Here is a 22,250-nt window from a genome sequence, read left to right on the forward strand (position 1 = left end):
CGAAGTGAGGGGGAGTATTTTCAGGGAGGTTAATAGCAATGTGTCTTTTACTATAATAAATTTTTATTTTAAACATTCACCATATTTGTTGATCACATCTCATATATCTTAAATGTTTCTTTGGTGGAAAAACAAGCTATTTGAAAGAAAAATCCCAAGTAAGATTTCCAGTGTTTATATATAATACCTCAATTTGTGTAACATTACCAAAGTAAATGCTTTTACCAGTAACATTTCCAGCTAATTGAAGTTATCCAATGGTACTAGAAGCTGCCTCAAGCTGGGAGTGTTTATTTCCTACATTTCCTAATGAAAAAAATTCCCTTTCACTATAAACAATAGTGCTAAAAGAAATCAGAGGCCTGGGGTATAGACTTCCATACACAGCCAAATCTGTGTTTGGGTTGAATCAATGAAATGGAATAGAAACTCTGGGAAAATTCTTAAGGTATTAAAAAATTGTATTTAGAAACAAAGTGTAGTGCTTTCATTACAGCTCAAAATTAGTGATATCAGTAATCTTCAGGGGAAATACTAAAAGGGAAGGAAGTGATCTTTAGCCCTGAAGGCAAAAATGTTTAAATACTGTTGGAAAATCACCTTTTTTCTGAGCTTCCTGAGAGGGACCGTCACTCCAACACTGCCCCATGGGCCCATAGATCTCCCTAATTAGTGTCAAAAGCGGGCACAGCAGAAGGACTCCAGCATCCTGCTTTACAGCTGTAGTCAGCTACTGTCCCAGCTGGTGGTACCTGGGCTTTATCAGTTGGTAAATACTCTTAGTAGCCCATCTCCTTTCAGAGATCTCAGGGTATCGTCAGGTCATTGTTAAGTTTTGCGGTTAAATATCTGTAGTGTTAAGACCTATCTTGAGGTAATAGCACTGGCTTGTTGCCTATTGAAGTGATTAGAGGGGTACAGGGAAAACTCTTTATTTACATCTAAGTGTGAATACTTGGTTTATTAAATCCTTTCCAATAAAATCGTTACCTGAAAGGATGGCTTCAGGCAGCGGGGGAGAGGTAGAGAGACTCGCAAGGGCCTAGAGTGGGGTGCTCAGAGAGAAGGCTGATTTAGGAAGTTGCCGTTTCTTTCCTTTGACCTGTGATGAAACTTGTACTGTTAATATTTACTCTTAAACCAACTAAACCTTTTTCGATGGATATGAAGGACAGAGTAATAAAAAAAACCAGTTAATGAGTTGGCTAACTGTCCAAACTTGAGAAATTGCTTAATACGTATTGTAAGTATTTTAATAAAACCATTGTAATGGTCATTAAAATTATTTGAAATATAATTATCACTCTGAAAGTTACAGCATCACCGTATTTATAGAAGAGGAAGCAGCAAACATGCACATTTGGAAGTGAATATAACATTGTAAATTCAACCCACATTAAATACCATAAAAGGAAGTAGAGTCAAAATGCAGCAGTATTTAAACATGACTGAAAAGGAAAGGGGAACATTACAGTTTTTGTTCACACTTTGGTTATAACGTGTGAATTTTGCCCTACTATGTTTGAGTTTGCAAAAAGTCTTAGAGTTTGTATAAAATGATGATGTGCTTTAATCCAACCTCCCACTAGGTCAAGACACTGAACGTGAGAATGATTCCTTCCTCCTTCTATAACTTTAGTCTTAATATTTCTCTAAAAAGAGACCAAAATTACTGTAGGGCTGACTCATACCTATAGAGTAATTACCAAGTACCATAGCCACATAACAGAGCCAAAAGAATCATACAATTGTTTTACCTTCCAACTGCTGTTATATACAGTACATACATCTTATGCGTAGTTGTGCATTCACGAGTTGATTTTACCAACCTCTCAAATTTTAGGAATGGGTACTTTCTAATATTACAAAGTAAAAGCAAGCATTTTCTATTTTAAAATTTCTATTTTATTTCTGTGTAAAACAAAGGCAGAACTCCTGGAGGTCAAACAAGGGAGAAAATACATCAAGTTCAAAGCACTATTAAGTCATGAAACAAAGAAGATTCTGAAATAGAAATCAATATAATCTACAACCTTTTCGGGGGAGTATTTATTCCCAGCCACCATCACACCTCTCTAGTAAGAATTAATTTTTTAAAAAAAATCTGGAGTTCCAAAATATTAATAATCCATTCTGTAAAATCAGATGTAAAATCATGACCAACAGAAGATACACATAAACTTTTGTCAATACAGGAAATGATATTACTAAAAGCAGCTGACATTTCTATCAGTGGTAACCATAGGGAGGCCGCTGGTTGTAGCCATAGTGTCCATACTGGTGGGGATAGTAAGGTTCTTGTCTGTGCTGTGGGTAATGCTTACCCCAGGGTCGTCCATGCCATTGATTGGATCGATTGTCACTTGGCCACCCCCGTCTGCTATCTCTACCTCTAAACTGTCTGTTATCTTGCAACCTACAACAACAAAACAAGATTTTTATACTTCCCTTTTATTTTAAGAAAGCACATGACAAGTCTACCTTGGTGCATCTGATGCTTAGTAAACAAGAGAGTGAAAAACATTTTTCTGTACAGAATGTTAGAGCACCAGTTATTCAAAAGAGTCCTAAGATTTAAATCATTCTTTCAGTGTTATACTGGACACACTTTGCAGAGAAATAGGCAGACTACAACATGAAACCCTCAACAATAGGATAGTTCTGAATCAAACTGAAACCTATTCAATTGTACAAAAGCAATGTAGTCATTTATTCCTTTTATCTATTCGGAGTTATTAAATAGAAGTAATTTCCATTGTATAAACTTCATTCTAAAGTAAAACCAAAAACATTACCTTCTTTATGGAATTTAACGCAGAGTTTTGTATAAGACTCTAGGTTTCTAAAGTACATTTGCAAAGAAAGTACTAGTCTACAGAAAGAACATTTAAAAAAAAAATTAATACACATACAACTGAACAGTAAGAAGAAATGTATGGTGCTGACAAAATATTAAAGCAAATATTTAGCAGCCACTTACTCTGTGCCGAGAAGAGCCACTGTTGTCGGCACTCGGTACCATACTGAACACAAACATTGGTCCCTGCCCTCAGGGGGCTCCTAGGCTAGCACATCAAAGCTATCTTCTCCCAGCTCAGCCCTCTGCATTCACTTTTCTTAAGTACTACATACCGATTGCCTCTGTTTCTTTGGTTCCCACCAGCTCTGTGATTCCATTCCTCGACAATTGGAGGAGTCTGGGGAGGGCGTTTCAGGTATTCCTGGTACTCTTTGTCATCTTCTGTGAATCTACTGGCAAACATCTCTTCAAAATTTGGAACAGCTTCAGAAGTGTCAGTCATTCTGGAATTCTGTACAGTTTTTAATATGTTTCTGTTAGAATTTTTTTTTAATTAACACTATCTTACCAGATAGTGAAAAACCAATAAGTAAACAATTTTAGACAGTGTATTCATAAAAGCCTCTTGTGTACTTTTAAACTTAAGATAGATTTTAAACATTGAATTCATTATTTCTTCATTACCATACACATTGTGCTAACTAGGAGCCTGGGGTGCATGGATGAACAAAAACCATGGACCCTGCCCCCAAACAGCTCTCACTCTAGTAGAAGAGACAGATACAGTACAAATATAAAGGGAGGAGACGTGAATGGCAAGAAATGAAATTGGAAAATAGACAAGTCAAATTGTGAAAAACTTTGTATTCCACGCAACAACTTGACACTTTTTCTGGTACCCAAGAATCATAGGTGGTTGAAGCGGGAAAGTCTCAAGATCAAATTTGCTATTTACGCATACAAGGATCACTTTTCTAACAGGGTAGAGAATAGATTAGTGAGATTAAACTAAAGGCAGGTGACTGCAATAATAACATGCTGAGGGCTCACTCTGAGGCAGTGATTGTGAGAACAGTTTGAAAGAATTCCAGGAGGAATTAATCACTGACTAGAGACGGGGATGGGGGAATAACAGGACAGCTCCCAGGCTTCTGGCCAAAAGACCGGACAGGCTACGGTGCCATAGGATCTACAGGAAGAGGGTGGGCGAGCATCCACACTGGGTTTGTAGTTAGCTACAGTACGTACACCACGTGGACTCAGTTCCCAGTTAACCACCTGGGACTGAACTGGGTTGAAGATGAAGATGGGAGACATCAGCAAGTTTGTTGGTGGTTATGCTGTGAGAATGGATGAGATTCTTCAGGAAGACTGGAATAAGAGTATCGAGGAACAGAATCCTGAAGAACATCAACAGTGGCAGATAAAGAAAGGATAGGAGAATGCACAGAGATAGATAAAAACCGGAAGAAGTTATCATAGAAGGCAAAAGAAGAAAAAGTGGTCATCAATGTTGAATGGTACAGTGACAGAAAGAACCAAGAGGAAATTAATTGGATTTAGCCATTAGGAGTTGATTATTTTAGAGTAGTAAGGATTGAAGCAGGATTCCAATTAATTGAGAAGTAACTGGAAGTGAGGAAGTAGAAATCACTGATTATAGACTAAGCTTTCAGGAAGCTTGGCTGAAAACAGGAGTGACTATAATGGTATCCAATATATTCTTATTCCAGATTCTGTGATGAATGAAAAATAACTACTATTGATATTGTCTAATGAGTATAAAAACTGAAATCTGGGTTTTCCAGACCAATCATAGAGTCACTCAAGTGGCATTTCTTCACCCACATTTTCAGAGAGCACTCTACCTCTAAGAAAAGATTTGGCTTAGGCTGCGGAGGCCTAATCCTTGAGAAACCAGGAGACGGAGTTTACTACTTTTAATCTTCATCTAACACCTGGAAGCCAGCCCTACCAGCCTTTCTCCACTTTCTAGTCTTAACCAAATACTGGTCAGTATTCCCATCCCTGACCCTTTTTAACCCAAACCCATCTTTTTGCTCTTTGTCTCAAGCCTCCTACATCCTGTTTTATGATTTGGGGCATATATGACATCATGCTAAAACTTTAAAACCAAATCTCTCCCTCTTATTTGCCGTCCCAAAATTATTTTTCTTCCTGTATTACTTCAATTTATAGTAAAAAGTTTTTGATAAACAGATGTGATATTGGAAGATAGCTTCTTCATTAGTACGTCTTTCCTCCAAATCCCTCAAAACATGCAAATGTTTATAACATTTTTAATACACCCTCATCCCAACAAAATTAAATGAAGATTATTGTTTGGATGCAAGAAACAATATCTAGACTTTTTACCTTTCAGCTACTGCTCTCTTAGAGAGTATGTCTTATTAAATATAAGACTTTTCATGTGTCTGGGATTGGCAAACTGCTATCAAATTCTCACATCCAAGGTATGATTTAAAATAAATTTAGCTAATTAAAATTGTGCCTGGATTTCTATGGGGATCACAGAAATCACCAGAAAGATGGCCCATACCTAACCCGATGGGCAGTAAAAATCATAAGGCAAAGCAAATGTGCTACTCATTTTTATGTTCCTCCACAAGTGAACAAATATCAACTTGATCATTACCCATGAGAATGAAGTTAAAATAGAATATGTTATTAACCAATGTTCCCCCAACAAGTTCAATTAAAATTAAAAATAGTATTTGAACTGATCCAAACTTTTCCTACCCAAGGAATTTGAGGCTGTACAATTTAATGTTTAGATTGTCCAGATCTATGGGAGGAGAAAAAAACTTGACTTCCTGAAGAAAACACTCAAAGAGGGAGGTAAGGACCATAAGAGCCTAAGTTAATAAAGAGGTTGGATGAAAAGTGCTCTGAAGACTTCCAACGCTAATAGAGCTCCAAGGGCCAACGAAGAGCTTGAAGATGCTACAAAGGTTTGTCCTCTGGGCCTTCAAACCCAATAAGCTAGTTCCGGCATGAATAACTGCGGGAAGTAGTTCTTTTCCGTGGAAAAAGGCACAGCCTTTCAGATCAGTGCTCTAATATTCGTAGTTTATTGTCCACAAAACCACATAGCACTTTGTGACCGACTAACGTTGGAAGTGACTGACCAGGAAGGGGTTTCCCTGCTCCAGCAGTTGAACTCATAGAACAGACGAAGGTAGGGACAGGAAACCCCCGCGTTTTTCAGTCCGCCCTCAAAGCACATTAGAGCTGGTCTACCAAGCCTTGGGACAGATTCCCTCCTGAACCACCTCAGATCTCCAGACGCGCAGGGAACTAGAGACCGTGAGGGATAAGGGGCTTCCAACCTGGCGAAAGCGCCCAGACCTGGAACTGCAGACCCAGGACTCCTCTCCGGCCACCTGGCTCGGCTCGCCCGACTCCCTCGTCCCCGTCGCCCAAACGGACAACTCACCCGCCAAGCGCTGGGCCTACTCAGCTCGGGCCGACACACGCAGGAAACGTACCTCTGGCCGACAAGACTGTCAGTCCAACTCCACACACACTCCACCTCTCCAAGGTAACGGAGCCACCGCTGTCAGAATCCGACAACCCCTCGGCTTCCGCTTCCGGCGAGCAACGCGGAGGCGGGCTTCTCAAGCCTCGCGAGATCTCGGGCTGGGCTTGGGATCTTCCCAGTACTTCAGACGGTAGCGCAACACCTGCGGCCGGGTCAAGTGAGGTGGTGCCCTCAGTGCGCTTTCCGCCCGCCTGGTGCCTATGCAGGAAAAGACGTCACCATGTGTGAAGTCCCTTTGACGGGGAGCGGCGGCGGGTAGGGACGGAAGTTCTGGAAGTATGCAGGGAAGAAAGGGAAAGGATGCTTCCCGCCGCCTGCTCCCGGAGCCTGTGGAGAACGCGAGGCGAGCGCGGGCCGAGAGGGGTAGGCTCTTCAGAGCGGACGACTTCAGAGACGCCGGTCCTTTCACTCCTGCCAGGGCCGCGTCGGTAGTAAGAATCCCATAGACCGGATTGTACGTGCTTTTGCCGAAACACACCCCCTCGCTGCCCCACGTAAGTGGTCAGTACTCAGTTACCTGCAAGAGTCTTGGCCATTTCTTCTCGAATGTTCTGCAGGTGTATATACGCTGAACATCCAAAAAGTAACTTGTCCTCTTCCCTCCCAAATTGCTTTCCAGACAATGCACCTGTTTTTGTACATACTACCAGCCGTTTCCCGCGTGGAAACATCAATGTCTACATTTTATGACATTTATTTCCTTTGTTGCGACCATTGGTTGCTACGTTCTACCCTCCAGGAATTCTGACATCCGTCCACTCCCCTCACCCACTGCCTCCACCTGTCAAAGTTCCCGTTATCATCCCCTGAGCAGTGGAAATGCAATACCTTTCTCCTCCACTCCCTTCCTCTAGCACCACCTCCCTACCTCCCAGCCCATATTACATGTAGCTGCTGTAGGTTTAGTCATCTGCAAGCTCAGTTCTGATCCAAAACCTTCACTGGCTTCCCTGTTGCCTGTAGATTAAACGCCACTTTTCTTACCTTGGGTTCAAAACCCTAACTTTATTTTCTGCTGTTCCCCTTTCTTTCCCCTTTAGCCCATAACGTCAATACTCCAAGGATTCATTGAGTTATTACCGCTTTCTGACTTAGACCTAAAATTATTTATGCACAAGTCTTTCCCCGCAGTAGATTGTAAATTGACCTGTGTCTGATTCATTTCTACATCCTGGAGTGTGTGACAGTGTGCTTCGTATAAAGTAAGCACCCAGTAAATGTTTATGGAATGAATGAGGGAACTATGCATGTTCCAAGCCGTGTTTTAGACACATTAACCTGGCAAACGTGTATAGGATAGTACGGATGGACAGATATGATAGTCTTGGTGTTGAGTAGTAAAGGGGAGAGCAGACAGGGCAAGGTTGCAATAATTGAATAGTGCTGTCCGTAGTAATTGAGTGGATGATGGGAGAAAAGGATTGGAGGAATCAGGGACGACTCCAATTCCTTAAACCTGGGAAATTGGGACTGAAAAGGGACAGGCATAGAGTAGGTTGGTTTTAAAGCCAAAATGAGCTCAGAGCTCAAAAAGATTTATAGAATTTGAGATGGTGAACTATCCAAAAGGAAATTTTTAGGGGGTTGTTAGAAATACAGGACTAAAGCTGAAGAAAGAGACTCTGCCTAAATATGTGAATGTGTGAGTCATCCATGAAGAAACAACAGTTGAAATAAATCAATGTATACGAGAGTTCCACAGGAGAAAGTATTTATAGAGACAAGCAGAAGGTCAAGGCCTACACCTCAGGAAATACCCATATTCAGGAGGCAGGAATAGGAAATACAAACTTGAACAAGACATTGGAATGAATACATGGGTAGCAATGTGACAACTGGAAAACTCAGAAAAATGCTTCTCCACCTGTTATCAGGTGACAGCGTAGTTAGGAAAAGGAGAGTTATTGAAGGCCAGCTTTCTGGTTTCCTTGTGAGTTTAATATGGCACTATTGCTAGGTAATGAGGACTTACACAGAAAAGTAATTTTTTTTTTAAGTTCATAAATGGCGCCTGGGAGCTTCTAGGCTTCCAAGAGTTTCTACGAAGAATTCTAGGTATTCTAGCCAATTTTGAAATGAAACTATTTTTGCCCATAATGTTTTCTCATATTCTGATATTTTATTGGTTCTTATATCTCACTTTATGACATCATCAGGAAATAATCTGTTCCATGAAAAGGTATTTTCCAGATAATTGACACTTAGTCTTTAAATACCAAAATATTTTTATTGGAACTACTTTTGATGGAAATGGACATAAAATGTAATACTTCTCTGCCGTAACCGCAGTACATGGGCCGTAATTTAATTTTTGGCAACTAAAGTCATTGTTACAGGATCGATTGTGGTATTCCGCTGGATAGAAATGTCCTTGGGCCTATTGATACATACGGAAAAGATTACCCTTTGTTAGTTTACTGTCTCTGTTATATCTCAGTGTTTTATCTTCTAGCCACCTCATAAATTAACCTAATTTTACCCATAATTTTAAGCCTCACTTTGACCCGATGATCTAGAGGCAAAACACAGCAACAGAAGTCCCTGGGGAATCCTGGCATCGATAGAAGCCTGCTTTCAGAAGCTGTGAGTGACCCTGAACAATGACCATTTTAAAGATGGTGAAACTGAGGCTCAAGAGGGCATATAATTTATTCAAGGGCACAGCTGGTAAGTGACAGCAGGATTTGGGTCAAATCTGTGATGCTTCCAAAAGCTTTGCTTTTTCCTCAGTGAAACACTGTTTTCTCCTTTCCATTCCCTACTCCACAAATCTTTAGCCACATTAAACAACTTTGCTGCTGCTGCACTGCCCAGACTCTTCCACTGCACGGTTGATGGGGACCCCTGGAAGGCCCGGACCTCTGCCCCTGCAGCTTCCACACCAGGAAGTGAACTCCACAAGGTACCCATCTCCTTACATTGCTCATCTTTAAAAAAAAACCATCTGCAGGTGCATGTCTTAGGCAAAAACCAAGTCATATGTCTGATCCCTAACTAAAAGGAAGACTGGGTAAGTCAGCTTCTGTTTTCTCCTGGAGAGGCGGGACTCATAAGGTAATAAATTCTCTAACCAGAGGAGGGTATTCAAAAGGGGCTGGGCAGAGAGGAAATGTGACAACTCCACTCTAGTTTCCCACTTACCACGGTTCGCCTTGTTCATTGTACGAGTGTACATGAAATCACACTATCGAAGCATTGGAAAGGATAATGTGGTTGAATGCTTTTTTTTTTTTTAAACTGTTGACCCGGGAGATGAAATGACTTCTCCACAGTCATAAAATTGATCAGTGACAGAAGTAGAACTAGAACTTTCAGGCGATCGTCATTGATTTAACAAGTATGTTTTGAATACCTGTTACATGCCAGGGACTGTTCTCGGCCCTGAAAACATCAATGAATATAGATAAAAGCCCTGCCCTTGTGGAGCTGACATTCTAGTGGGGGAGATTGACAATAAAAAAGTGACTGTGAAGAATGCTCTGAAAAATAATTAAGCAGGGCAAGGGGACAGAGGGTAAGATGCAGCTACTTTGCATAGATAGCATCATCAGGGCACGTGTCAGTGTCTAGTTTTCATCTCAGCCCATTTCCTCAGAAGGTGGAATCCCTCACACTCTCACCCCCTACCAGGAATGTAAAAATTGACTACTTTATTTTTAACATCCATTCCCTTCATAAGTAAGTAGAGGGATAGCTCTCATTTCTGAGACAAGGCAGATGTAGCTTCGTTTGTAGTTCCTAGACTGTGGCCAGTGGCAAAATTGAGTGTCTGTGCCCGGTAGCTTGAGTCGGAATCACAAAGTCGCAAATTGTTAGGTTATTCAAAGCACTTTCCCCTTTCCACCCCCACTTCCCCACGCCACCCCACTGTCTTCACAGAGCCAAGCACATGGTTGGAACTCAGTAAGTTCCTAAACAAGAGTTGAAATATGACAGCCTTCCACTCATTTTTTCTGATCTGGGTAAATCTCATCGTATTTCCCTGCCCTGATTTTATCTCCGAAAAATGGGAATAATAACCCTTGCTACTTCTCAGCTTCATAAGGTTATTGTAAGAATTAATTATTGCATATATAAAGTGCTCTCGGTTCAAATGAAGAAATATATGTGATTGCTAATGATACTTAGAGTTATTTCATGTTACATAAATGTTCAGTCTCTAAGAAAACGTTTCAAGTTACATGAGGCATTGGGTTAGTTTCACATCTGTGCTCCTGTGGCTTTAATTACATGGAATTGTTTTGATCGGAGATTACAAGATCTTAATACCATTCTCCACCTCAGGGCCATCCTCCCACATAAGGAATCCTTTGTGTAGGGGATTTTTTTCAGCAGAGTGCAGGAAGCCACCCAACGCTAGTTACAAGTTTCTTTGCTATGTGCGTATGACTATTTGCCATAGAAACCAGTTGATATCAGTGAAGAAATCACAGGAGAAGGAAAGATGAGTAGTGTTGGGGAAGAAAAAGCTGTGAGTTGGGTTGAGTGGTTTGGAACTAAAGTCTTTTCTAATCCTAGATTCTATGATGGTGATATGAAGGTATTTGCTCTCCTTTTTCCCGGTGTTTGTTACATAAATAATGGCACAGACTCTGTTTTCTAAGTGGAAGTGATCTGGACTCGAGTTGAACAATATCTGCCTATTTCTGGCGGAGGGTCCATCCACGGCTGAAGGATGGCTCTAATCTTTAGCACCCTTCCTTCACTTTTTGTGGCTGCTTCATACACTCCATTGGCTGGTTCTACTCATCTACTTCAGTGTCTCGTCCTCTCCACCTCTTCATCGATGTGTTTGTGACACTTAGAAGGGACCTTGGAAATGTGCAGAGGCCCAGAGACTTGTCCAGAATTTACTCTCAACCGCTCCTCCCGTCCCACTACTGTCTTTTCTCCTCTATGTAATTTTCCAGAAATCTCTTTCATTGAAGTGATAATCACAGAGTGTTATAAGCATTTTCTAAGCAATCGAAAGTGGCATGAGTCAGTCAGGACCCTCGTCTGAGGGTGAACTTCTGCCGTCTTCCCCATTTTAAGAGGGTAAGTCTTCTGGGTCTCATTCCAAGGTCTTGGCAAGCTTGTTGTCCTTGGTGACAGGTGGCTTGTTCGCACTTGTGTGAAGCCAGCCTTGCTGAGTAATGTTTCGAAAGAAAGGTACAAAAAGGCCCATTTAAAAACAGATGTTCATGTAGTGCAAGTATTTGTACCATAAGTGAGCATAGCTTAGGGAGTGGAAAGAGCACCAGGCAAGGAGTCAGGACACTTACTCCCTGTGGGTTTTTGCTGGAGGAGATCGTGGAGGGGATGGGACTGCAGGTGACTGGGCCCGAGCAGTGTGGTACGTTCTGCCCCCCGAACCCACAGCCAGAGCCATTCCATTTGCACGGCTGCATCCTTGAGAGAGTAAGGTGTTGTTGAGACCATCTGGACTGAATACATGACTTCCCCCAGTTAAGGCCTTTGTATAGACTTTTAAGATTCTGGCAGGTGATGCGGAAATCTGCTCGTCTCGTGGTTGCCCAAGACAGGCCTCGTATGTAAGTTCCCTTGCTTGTTCAAATTGCCATCTACCAACCTGGAGTGTTCTGCCTCTTTGTTCCGTCTCTCCTTGCCCTCCCTGGAGGGGCCAGTTTGCAAACCAGGAGTTGTCAAATCACCACCTCTCTGGGCCTTAGTTTCTTCACTGAGTTTCTTATTTCACAGATAAAATGGAGGCTTCTGCCTCAATTCCTTTGATTTCCCAAACCCACACCTACAGTTGGACCTCTTTCTGCCCCTGTTCACCTTTTGTCTTCCAGTCTTGCTGCTTGTGTCTTTGGTCTGTGCACTCACTGCTCTTCAGAACATTGCTTCGGCAGTTATTCCTTCTCTCTTCTGTCCATTTGCAACTCTCCCTCCATACTGGCTCTGCCCAAGCCCTCCACACCCACCATGTAAGCTCGCTCGAGTTTTTCCAATCTCAGAATAAAACCAATACCCTGCCCTCAATCCTGTGTCCTCCTGTAAATATCTCGGGTCTCCTTTCCCCACGTGTGGAGTTTCTCACAAAGAGTGCTACGCCTGCGGTACTACAGTGTCCCCCCTTCCTATTCACTGCAGCCAGGCTTCCGCCCCCGAAACGCCACTGAAACCACCTGGCAAAGTTCACTGGGACAGAGTTGACCTAGGGCCAAATTCAATGACTCTTTTTCTAAAGTCTTCAGTTTACTTAACAGCTGTACAGCATTGAGTTCTCTTACTTCCTCTCTCCCTTAAACCTTCTTCTCACTTTATTTCCAAGTTTTTTTGTGTGATTCTCCTCTGCCCTGTGTCACCGTTTCTTCTCTCTGTCTCCTCGGCTGACCCCTCATTCCCCTGCTTGTCCCTAAATGCGGGTGTTCCCATGGCCCTGTGCGCTCTCCTTATGTTGCCTGTGCAGACTCAGTCTCGTCCAGGGCTTCAGCTTCAAGCTCTGTGCTGATGACTCAACAATAGATACCACCAGCCGTCCATCATATCTCAGCTCCAGACATTGAAACACTCCTGCCTACTAGAAATCTGTATCTGGATACCCAGCAGGCATCTCCAGCACGTGTCTGAACGTGAGTTCATCTTTCTTCCTGAACCTGTTCATCTGCCTCTAATCTCCCTTTTAGGAGAACGCTTCCTCCTCGTACCCACACCAGAAACCTCGCAGTCATCCTGGACTCCTCCCTCTCTCTCATCCTCCCATACTCCATCCCTCCCCAAGTGCTGTGGACTTCAGGCCCTGACCATGTCTTCTGTGTGTTCTCTCCTCTGCTTTCCTTCTGCCTCTCACTTCTGACTTTCATCCCTTCTCCTACGGTCCATGGCAGTAGCCTCTAACTGGCCCCTGCAGCCAGCTTTTCTCCCATTCAGGCCCTTCTCCACGCTTCTAGTACAGTGTTCTTCTTGAAGTATTTTGAAACATACAGAAAACAATAGGCGATAATATAACCAGTTCCTGTGTATCTTCCAGCTAGCTCGGAGGAGGTTCGTTCTAAAACACAAACCTGATTACATCTGTCCCTGGATTGCTCCACCTTTCCGTGGTTCCTAATTGCTTCTAGGATACACTCTAAGCTCCTCAGTATAGAATTACAGCCCGTTAAGATTGGTTCTGTCCTATCTATGCAGCCTCATCTCCTGCCATTCTCCCTAACGAAATGCACAGCTCTATCAAACTGCTTCAAGTTCCTGGAAGACTTCAGGTTGTGCTGTATACAAGCTGTTCCTTCTGTTTGCAGTGTCTTCCCCACTCTGGTCCCCTTGGTAAGTCTTAGCTCATTGTGTCATCTTCAGGTGGTCTTCCCTAATGCACCCCCAATACCCTTTGTCCCATCCTCCGAGTAGAACTGACTGTTTTTTCCTTTATATCATTAATATATGTAGCCACATATTTATCACAGTGTAGTGTAATGTGTTTACATCCACCTAAATCATGAACGTTTGAAGGGTAAGGCTGTGTTTCACATCTTGGGCAATGGAGTCTGGCAACCTGGTACATATTTGGTGCTCAGTACATGTTCATTGATCTGGCCCCTACTTTCCTCTCCAGTTGTACATTTGACTAATCTGTTCCTACTTACTTCCTCCCACTCAGTAAACACTCAACCATATATATATATATATATACACACACACACACACACACACACAGACCCAGCTCCCCTCCTACGAATCTATCTGTTTTTATGTTCATCTTCGTGCTGGAGTGTAAGTGCCAGGAGTCCAGGGACCTCGTGTGATGTCTCTTCACCACCAGCACCTGGCAGTGGGCTGGCCCAGCCGATGCGGGTGAAGAAGCCTTTGTGGCATATGAATAAAGGAGTTAGACTTGCTGATTTCTAAGTTTTCCAACTCCAAAACGATATAATTTGAGGTTCCAAAAATTGTGACATAATCTAGAAGTTTGCTCCCGGCAGATGATCAGAACAGTTGAAACACCACTGCTAACAGTTGGCAAATGTGAAGGTAAACATTTCCGAAAGTGAGTCAGATGAAGGTGAATCCTCCGAAAGGATCGGGAACATTGGCAAACACTGTATCCAAGTATTGCAGGCACCCCCTTTGCACCCGCTGGTGGCTTCCATATGTTCCCTCCAATGGCACATGTGCCTTGAGAGATTCTCAGAAAGGTGTTTGACAACCTCCCTGTGACTAAACCCCGACTGGGTAGAAATGAGCTGAAAGCACAGTATTCTCTGTAGCCAAAATTACTTTTTTCCCATTAACACTTCACTTTAATTTGCTCATTTTGGTAAACGAAACAAAAGTTTAGTCATTTATTTAATATTTCTCTTCACATAGAATTTTGGAGAAAACCCTAAAGACTCTCTTAGCATTTGTAATCTTAATTATTTTTTCACTCCACAAGCATTTATCAATATCCAGTATAATTCTCAGCTTAATGTTGGAGTGGAGATAATTTTTAAAATGTGGAATACAGATCTAAAGATCTAATTGAAGAGTCAGGCAGAAGATAGCTATGATGTAACATGTGCGTTATCAGAAAATAGTACATGATAGCCTAATGAGGTAAAGGAAAAGGTCATTCCAACTGACTACCTGAGTATGCAGAGACTTCAGAGTGAGGAAGAGAAAACAGAGCAAAGTGACATTAACCAGGAGAAATTTACTGAAGGTGGCACATCTCCAACAAGTGTACACACACACACACACACACACACACACACACATAATTGCCAGAAGGAAGATCCTGTGAGGATGAGGAACCTGGGTTTTAGACATGGAGGATGGAGAATGGCCATTGTTCTGCTAAACCCTCTTCAGAGAAAGACTCTGAAGCTGTTTCTTTTCCCTTTGGCCAAGTCCCAGGGCTCTTTAGTCCTTCCTGTGTCCCGGGTCCCCTCAGAGATCCCTGTGTAATATCATCTCTGTCATAATTGGAATATGACTTGTGATCTCAGCTCACCTGGGGAAATGCATGTCTCTTCGGATTTCAGCATATCCAATTAGACATTGGTGAGGGTTGACTGTTTTCCTGGGGGGGGCAGGAAAACCCTGCCCCCTCCCACAGGTGGGTGGGAGCTTTTACTCTACAGAGATCTAGTATTTTTAGGTGGGAAGGGCATTGGCTTTAGATGCAGATCAACTTGAGTGACTTAGCCAAGATAGAGGCTCAGTTTCCTCACTTCTAAAATGAATTTATAATGATTATTATTTTCTACCTCCTAGATTATGATTATAAGGGATAACAAATGTTAGTTCCCCCTCTTCTTCCTCACTGGATGTCAGACCAAGGTAAAACACTCCAACTTGGCAGATTCGAATAGAGAGGTTCTGATGCCAACATTTTGCAATAGTCCTGTGAAAACCGCCATGTCAAAATTTGAACACTGCTACCACCACTATTTATCGAGCAATTACTGCATGCCAGGCACTGGACATAAAGAATCCCACATGTCTCATTTAGCGTATGCAGTTGGATGTGTCCTTGTCTCCTTAAAATAAAATCTGTTGTGGCTTCAGTTCCTGGAATGCAGAAGTGAACGGGGAGATAATTTAGTAATTTGTGGTGTATCAATGCAATGCAGTTTCAAGCAGCTATTAAAAATGCTTACAAGCAGCTATGGATAATTTCTGCTTCTCGGTGCATCATCTAAATTCCCCCCCAGTGAGATTCCCTTTCCTTTGTAATCAGGAAAGAAGGAAGAGAGAAACAAGGGACTTGATCAGTTATTTTGTAGCGGGAAAGGTGGGAGAGAGCAGCATTTGCTGTGACTTTTCCTGGCGATGCCTAGCTGAACCCTGGAGACATCTCAGATCCCTTCCGTTTAGATCCCTTTTCTCTTCCAAGTGCCTGCCGTGAAGAGAGCGGAAGTGATGGTCGGCCTTGAAGCTGAAGCCTCTGGTTTGTCTCCCCCCGACCCTTATCAACAGAAAGTACTTTTTAGACTCTGACCTGGCTGGGGAAAGGACTGAATGTATTCATTTCTGTAACCTCAAAGCCCTTACACAGTGTGCGAAGCAGCCTGAATTAATGGGATACTATGCAACTGTAAAAAGGGGGGAGCTCTTTTTGTTCTGTTATAGAACGAGCCCCAAGATAGTGTAAGTGAAAAGAGGCCAACTGCAAAACAGTATTTATGGGATGCTGCCATTTGCATAAAGAAAGGGGAAAGGAAGTTTTAATCTCTGGGGATGAGAGGAAGGAGGGAAGCTCATCACTGAAAACTCCTGTGTACCTTTTGAATTCTAAACCCTGTTGAATGTTTTAGTGATAAAAAACAAATACAATTTAAAGTTTAAAAATAATGTTGAATTTATTTGAAATATCCAGACTAGGCAAATCAGCAGATTAATGGTAGCCAGGGGCTAGGAGAAAGAGGGAATGGGGGGGTGACTGCTTAAGTGGGTATGGGGGTTTCCTTTTGGGGTGATGAAAATATTCTGGACCTGGATAGTGGTGATGTAGAAAATGCCACTGAATTGTACACTTTATATTGTTGTTTACTGAGATATAATTAACACATGATGTATACTTTCAAATGGTTAAAGTGGTGAATTTTATGTCATGTGACTTTTACCATAATAATATCCTTTTTAGGGTTGACTTGTTGCTTTGTGGTTTTAAAGAAACCAAACTACTTTTCCCAGAACTGCCCTGCTAATTTCATTCTTAGCCATAATAGATCTTGAGAAAGTTAAAAGTTTCTTATCTGAAGGTGACTGAAGTTGGACAAGATGCTATTCAAGTTCCCTTCTTACTCACATGTCTCCTAAACTGTTTCTGAGGAACAGCTTTGCCCGCAGTGGCCACATTGCCGTGTGGCAGGAGCTGGCAGTCAGGAGGTGCCAGTGAGGGACGGACCTCCTAACTGGGGAGGCTCTAGGTCAGCACTGGAGCTCCCCAGCGGGAATCTCTGCGTCCTCCCTCTAGGTAGTCATTTCCTAACTTGCCCCATCCCTGTGTGATGCAGTTCTGGACCACCCTCCTTCTCCCTCTGGGGACTCCTCGGTAAATTAACTTTTCTACATTGTCCAGCCTGGTACCACACAGCGTTAGAGAGCAAGGGCTGCACAGCTTCCACCTAACACTGTCTCCAAAGAAATTGTGAGAAATTTGACTCTTTTCTTTCTTTCCTCCGTGTTGTTACTCTTCTTTGTGTTTATAATGCAGTTACTGACCCCGTACATGTTTCTATAACTCCTGTTACAGGCAGACTTGATTCTTTCATTTTCCTCTTTTCTCCACATGTCAGTGAACTCTCCCCTTCATTGCGGGCCCGTGGCCCTGGCCTGTACCTCCGTATTGTCCCCCACATGCTCTGAGCTTCAGCACAATGGCACTCCACAGTTCATTCTTACTCCTTTCCTTCGCCCCTCAATTCTGCTGTAGTCCCAATGCGAAGTGCGCGTACCCTCTGAAGTGATGACTAGAAGTGGGCTGGAGGACCCACCCTCACTCAGGGGGCAGTGCCTCTGTTGCCTAGCAATGCATGTGGCTTAGTGTGCGCCTGTATCTAATCCTCAGCAGGCCCACTGGGGAACTTGGGGCACAGGGCAGTGAGATGACATGCCTAAAGCCGATACGTGGGGGACCCCAGGTAGGAATCCAGACAGCCTGCTCGCTTACCTGCTGTGCCCTCCTGCTTAATCCTAGGAAGTGATTTTTGTGGATAAGGAGAACAGTGCCTCAGAGGGAGGCGATAATTCACCTGAGAGTAAGCAAAGGAGCAACTGCTTCTTTCTTATAGGTCAAGTTGGGCCTGAGTAATAGTATCCTTTAATTCAGTATTCCCCAAAATATATCCTGTGGAAAACTACTTGAGGTTTCATTGTTAATCAATTCATTTAAGTTAGAAAGTATGTTACATAGTATTTACTTCTTGGAGTTTCCTAAGTCTACATTGACATATTAGAGGTTGTTTAAAAAAAATAGTAAATATTTCACTTTGTTTAGACCAATATTTACCAAATCTATGAAGCATGGAACCTTTCCCTGCTTCATAATAACTGTTGATATCCCTGGAAATGCTGCTTTATGTAAACTTTCTGGAGTAAAGATAAATAAGGATCTGTTTCAGAAATTGCATTTTAATTAATACAAAGCCTTACTGCCTTTATTAAAAGGAAGGCACTGAATGTCTAGCCTGTTTTCCATAACCTGCTCTGGTCCATTGAACCCTGGATGGCTGTTGGGAGGGAGTGGTCATGTTATGGTCGGGACGCTGGAGCAAACCGAACGTGAAAGAGCTCCATTCGGCTGGCTTATATCAAAGGGCCCCAAGGTGAAATTTCAGCTCCCATGGCAGAGTTGGTATCCAGTGTCTCCCTGTGTAAACACTGACCTCAGATTTTGTAGATAGAAGTTTCCCAACTTGTTTCCATACAATGACCCAGCTGGATCTAAAGGAAGAAAATGATGTCACCAGTTGTCTATGGTCATTCCCTAATTAATACCTGGCTGATGAATACCTAGCTCTTTTGTTCTAAATTAGGACTACATCTCATTGTCAGCCCTCAACTGTGGGGAATGAAGCCAGGGGTCAGGGCTGCCAAAACGTGGGATCATCCAAGGCCTCGGGCAGTAGGTACAGAAGTCAGAGGCTGTATATAACCCTGTGTGCAGGCCCAGGGAGCACAGCCCAGGGGTCTCACCAGCTCCTGGGAGCACGAAGTCCGTCTGGCGGGGAGCTTTCCCTGCACAGCCCCAAGTGTCTGGATTGGCCCCACCTTGCTGACGGAACAGCCTGGTTCGTTCTCTTCGGTGTGCCTTTCGTCAGCATCACTGCAGGCCCATAATACACACGCGCAGCCCCATCCCCACCCCAGGACTGAAGCGGCCTGTGTGTAAGTGCCCCATGAGCTGTGCGATGACGCCAGTTTGGGGAGACACGGCCCTAGCTGTCCGTGGGAGCTTACTCAGGCGTAATGCGCTCAGTCCCTTCCTTCAAGTGCTTTGGTTTCCTGTCAGTTTGTGTTTTGGGCCCGACTTGGGCTCTGGAAGAGTCTCATGTTGTGTCAGAAGGGAGGAGGACGTCACCCTCCTCATCCTTATCTCCTTCAAGGCTCTGGACTCCTGGCCCCACCGGCCAAGGCCAGGCCACAGCCAGGTGTTGAACCCCAGCTAGAATAATCCTGTGTGTGTTTTCCCCCTTTTCTTGGGTCAGCCTTCCCCCCCTCTTGTAATAAGGCAGGTGGGTGCCTCTTACGTACCTTTTATGTTAAACTTCTTATCTGCTCGAATCAGCCAAGAGTATAAAGCACATACTATGTAGAGAATAAGGAATAAAAAGTAAATTGAGGATGGGCCTACTTTCTGGGCGTTGTATAACTTGTTCGGATTTGGGATAACAAAACCATTCTGGAGAAGAATAGTGGTGATGGCTGCACCCCAGTGTGAATGTACCTAATTCCACTGACCTGTACACTTAAAAATGGTTAAAATTGTAAATTTTGTGGTATGTATATCTTCCCACAATGAGGAAAAGAACCCAACTTTTCACGAGACAGTGCACGCGCGAGCCATCCAAGGAAGACAGTTACGAAGTAATAAGCCAGCAAATGTAAAGAAACACCTGAATTTAAAGGGATGCTTGAGTAAAGTAAACCAAACACTCAGACGGCTTTTGTGCTGGTTTTGAAGGAGGTAAAAAATTGATAAATTGGGGAATTATGCAAATGAAAGCAATGGCACTTGGGAAGAGAACAATAGATCATAAGTAACAGTAAGCAAATTTCTACAGGGAAGAGTCTGCTGAAGAGGCAGCCCTCACATTACCAACCAGCCTGGGTGTGGAAGTGTTTGCTGGGGGGGATGAGGGATGAGGAATTGTAAAGAAAATGGTGACAGGGAAGTCTCCCTGGGTGGGTGGTGATGGTGAGGCCTCTTGCTTTGGGTGAGTAGAGAGGTATTGTCTTGATTCGAAGTGATTTTCTGCTAACTCTTCTGGTATTATAACTGCAGTTACAGAGGAGACTCCTAGAGAGCCCTGAGGAGAGAGCTGTTGGAGATGGTTAGAAATGGCCAGAAAAGGTGGGCCAACTGCCAGATCATGCATCTCGGCCCGTGCAGGAGCTGGGAAAATGCTGGCAGAGGGCCTTGTAGCAGAATAGGCAAGGGCTTTGTGGAACAGCCAGAAACCTGCTGGGCAACTGTTGTGAGCAGGTGGCTTTCAGGAAAGGTGGTACCTGCCATGAGGACCCCAGATTTGTAGGGGGACCTCACTTAGAACTACTAGTAGACGAGCTGAACTGTACTGGAGGCAGAGATGCTAGGAACCAAGCCTCCGTGGCCTCCCAGATGACGCTGGGGAAGAGAAGGCTGTGTGTCTGATAAGCTAACGGTGCCAGCCGAGCCATCTGGGGCTCGTCTGGCACTTAGTAGGCGTTCAGTAAATATTGCTACATTGAAAAGGAATTGAAAACCCACTTGTTTCTATTTTGTGGGATATGCTTTTTGTTTGTTTGTTTTCGTTTTGCTCAGTTTTCTGGTCAAGGGTTATTTCCTTTGTTAAAAAAGACGATGTTTGATACAGTTAAACAAGCCACGAGAGGGTTGATCCATGTCCAGCACAGTGTGTGGCCCCTGGGTACTGACGGCCACTCTGTCACCCTCTCAGGCTCCCTGTCCTCCCCTGATGAGCCCATCTTTGCCTTCCTCAGCCCCACCTCTGCTCCTCCTGCGTGCTCCTCCTGGCTTCACAGACTGTCTTGCTCACGGCTCCCATGTCTCCCTTCCACGCTGCATATTAGCCGCATCTCACTGCCTTCTCGACATCTCTTGTTTGCGCCTCAGATTCCTGCAGCTCAGCATGTCCAAGATGGCGCTCGTCATCTCTGCTTTCTGACGTGCGGCTGCTCCCCTCCCTCCACGATTCCATAGATCCTTAAGAGGCATCGCCATCTGCTCTGCGTCTGCAGTTGGAAACCTCAGGGCCACACATGACTCCACCATCTTCTGACTCCTCCTTGGTCTTGTTGAGTCTGCCCCAGACGTGGCTCTGGAGTCTCACCTCACCTGTCCGAGCCTGCCCCATCCCAGCTGCTCCCCAGGTTCAAACAGGTGCCTGTCAGCCCTGCTGTTGCTGCCAGTCCGAGGCGGTGAATCCATATCACGCCAGTCCCTCCGGGAGAGCTAGCTGGCTGTGGTATTCATTCCTTCTGCCCTCTGCACCTCCTCAGCCCTACAAGGAGGTGGGTCTCTCAGTTCCTCTCCAGAACCCTAAGTCTCAATAAAGTCCAGCCAGTGAGCTAGGGTGTGTCCCGTTTTGTTCCTACCAGTTCCCTAACTCGGGCGCCTCTGGAGTTCACGTCCGCTTCTCTTTGGGCTCTGTGAGGCTTAGAGCGGTGGTTCTCCACCTTGGCCACACACTGGAATTACCTGCGCAGTTGAAGGGATGCCTGGGCATCACCCAGACCAGTGAAATCGTTCTCTCCGGAGGTGGGGCCCTGGCGCTGGCAAGGCTCCCTAGGTGATTTTAATCCTCAGCCGACTCTGAGAATGACAGAGTTAAAGCATATGTTTCCACTCTCTCTGCCTTGGGTTCTCAGAATTGGGCCCATTTCCCAGCTCTCCAGGGGCAGACTGGCCCTTTCAGATTCTTCTCCAGGAATAAATAGCTTAACGTGCAATGACTAGTAGGTTCTTGACTATCTTTTATCTGACAATTCATCCATCTCTGTTCCGGGCACTGGGAATCAGATATAACTAGATGTGCTTCTAGAGGGCGTCTGTTATTTTGGGGCACCTCCCCATATCTGTTTACTTTGATTTTCCCGATCCTTGATTTTCCTCTGGGTTCTGCTCCAGTCCATGGCTCTCTGTGAGAAGCTGCCTCCACACCCCGCTCTAGGGCCACTTGTGACCCAGAATAAGCCAGCCAGGGCATTCAACTCCCGGCCACGGGCTTGGCTCAGGGATGG

General features: G+C 44.0%; 2 protein-coding genes across 6 annotated transcripts in view; one reads left to right on the forward strand and one right to left on the reverse strand.

Annotated features, from left to right (window-relative positions):
- Positions 1–38: 38 nt before the first annotated feature.
- On the reverse strand, positions 39–6,425 carry RAMAC (RNA guanine-7 methyltransferase activating subunit). 2 transcript variants are annotated; one of them, XM_033100185.1, is made up of 3 exons: positions 6,310–6,425; positions 3,133–3,311; positions 39–2,416 (listed from the first exon to the last, which is right to left on the reverse strand). In XM_033100185.1, exons 2-3 carry the CDS (start codon positions 3,300–3,302, stop codon positions 2,230–2,232), a joined length of 357 nt encoding a protein of 118 aa, XP_032956076.1. In that variant the 5' UTR covers positions 3,303–3,311; positions 6,310–6,425; the 3' UTR covers positions 39–2,229. The 2 variants fall into 2 exon arrangements, with proteins under 2 accessions (XP_032956076.1, XP_032956075.1); XM_033100184.1 differs by having other exon boundaries at positions 6,258–6,402.
- Positions 6,426–6,518: 93 nt separating this feature from the next.
- HOMER2 (homer scaffold protein 2) overlaps positions 6,519–22,250 on the forward strand; it is a 92,606-nt gene continuing 76,874 nt past the window's right edge. For 3 of the 4 annotated variants that reach the window (XM_033100166.1, XM_033100164.1, XM_033100167.1), the window contains exons 1-3: positions 6,519–6,863; positions 8,855–9,029; positions 9,140–9,264. In XM_033100166.1, coding sequence (XP_032956057.1) covers positions 9,197–9,264 — 68 coding nt within the window. In that variant the 5' untranslated portion in view covers positions 6,519–6,863; positions 8,855–9,029; positions 9,140–9,196. The remainder of the gene's footprint in view (positions 6,864–8,854; positions 9,030–9,139; positions 9,265–22,250) is intronic. The other variant, XM_033100165.1, reaches the window with a different exon arrangement.

The sequence above is a fragment of the Rhinolophus ferrumequinum genome, chromosome 28 (assembly GCF_004115265.2).
Source record: "Rhinolophus ferrumequinum isolate MPI-CBG mRhiFer1 chromosome 28, mRhiFer1_v1.p, whole genome shotgun sequence".
Classification (NCBI taxonomy): domain Eukaryota; kingdom Metazoa; phylum Chordata; class Mammalia; order Chiroptera; family Rhinolophidae; genus Rhinolophus; species Rhinolophus ferrumequinum.

Bases quoted from the DNA above. Each gene is read 5' to 3' on its own strand.
- RAMAC (XM_033100185.1), bottom strand. From the start codon at position 3,302: ATGACTGACACTTCTGAAGCTGTTCCAAATTTTGAAGAGATGTTTGCC. The intron at 2,417-3,132 runs GTATGTAGTACT...TTGTTGTTGTAG, and splicing joins CAAAGAAACAGAGGCAATCG to GTTGCAAGATAACAGACAGT.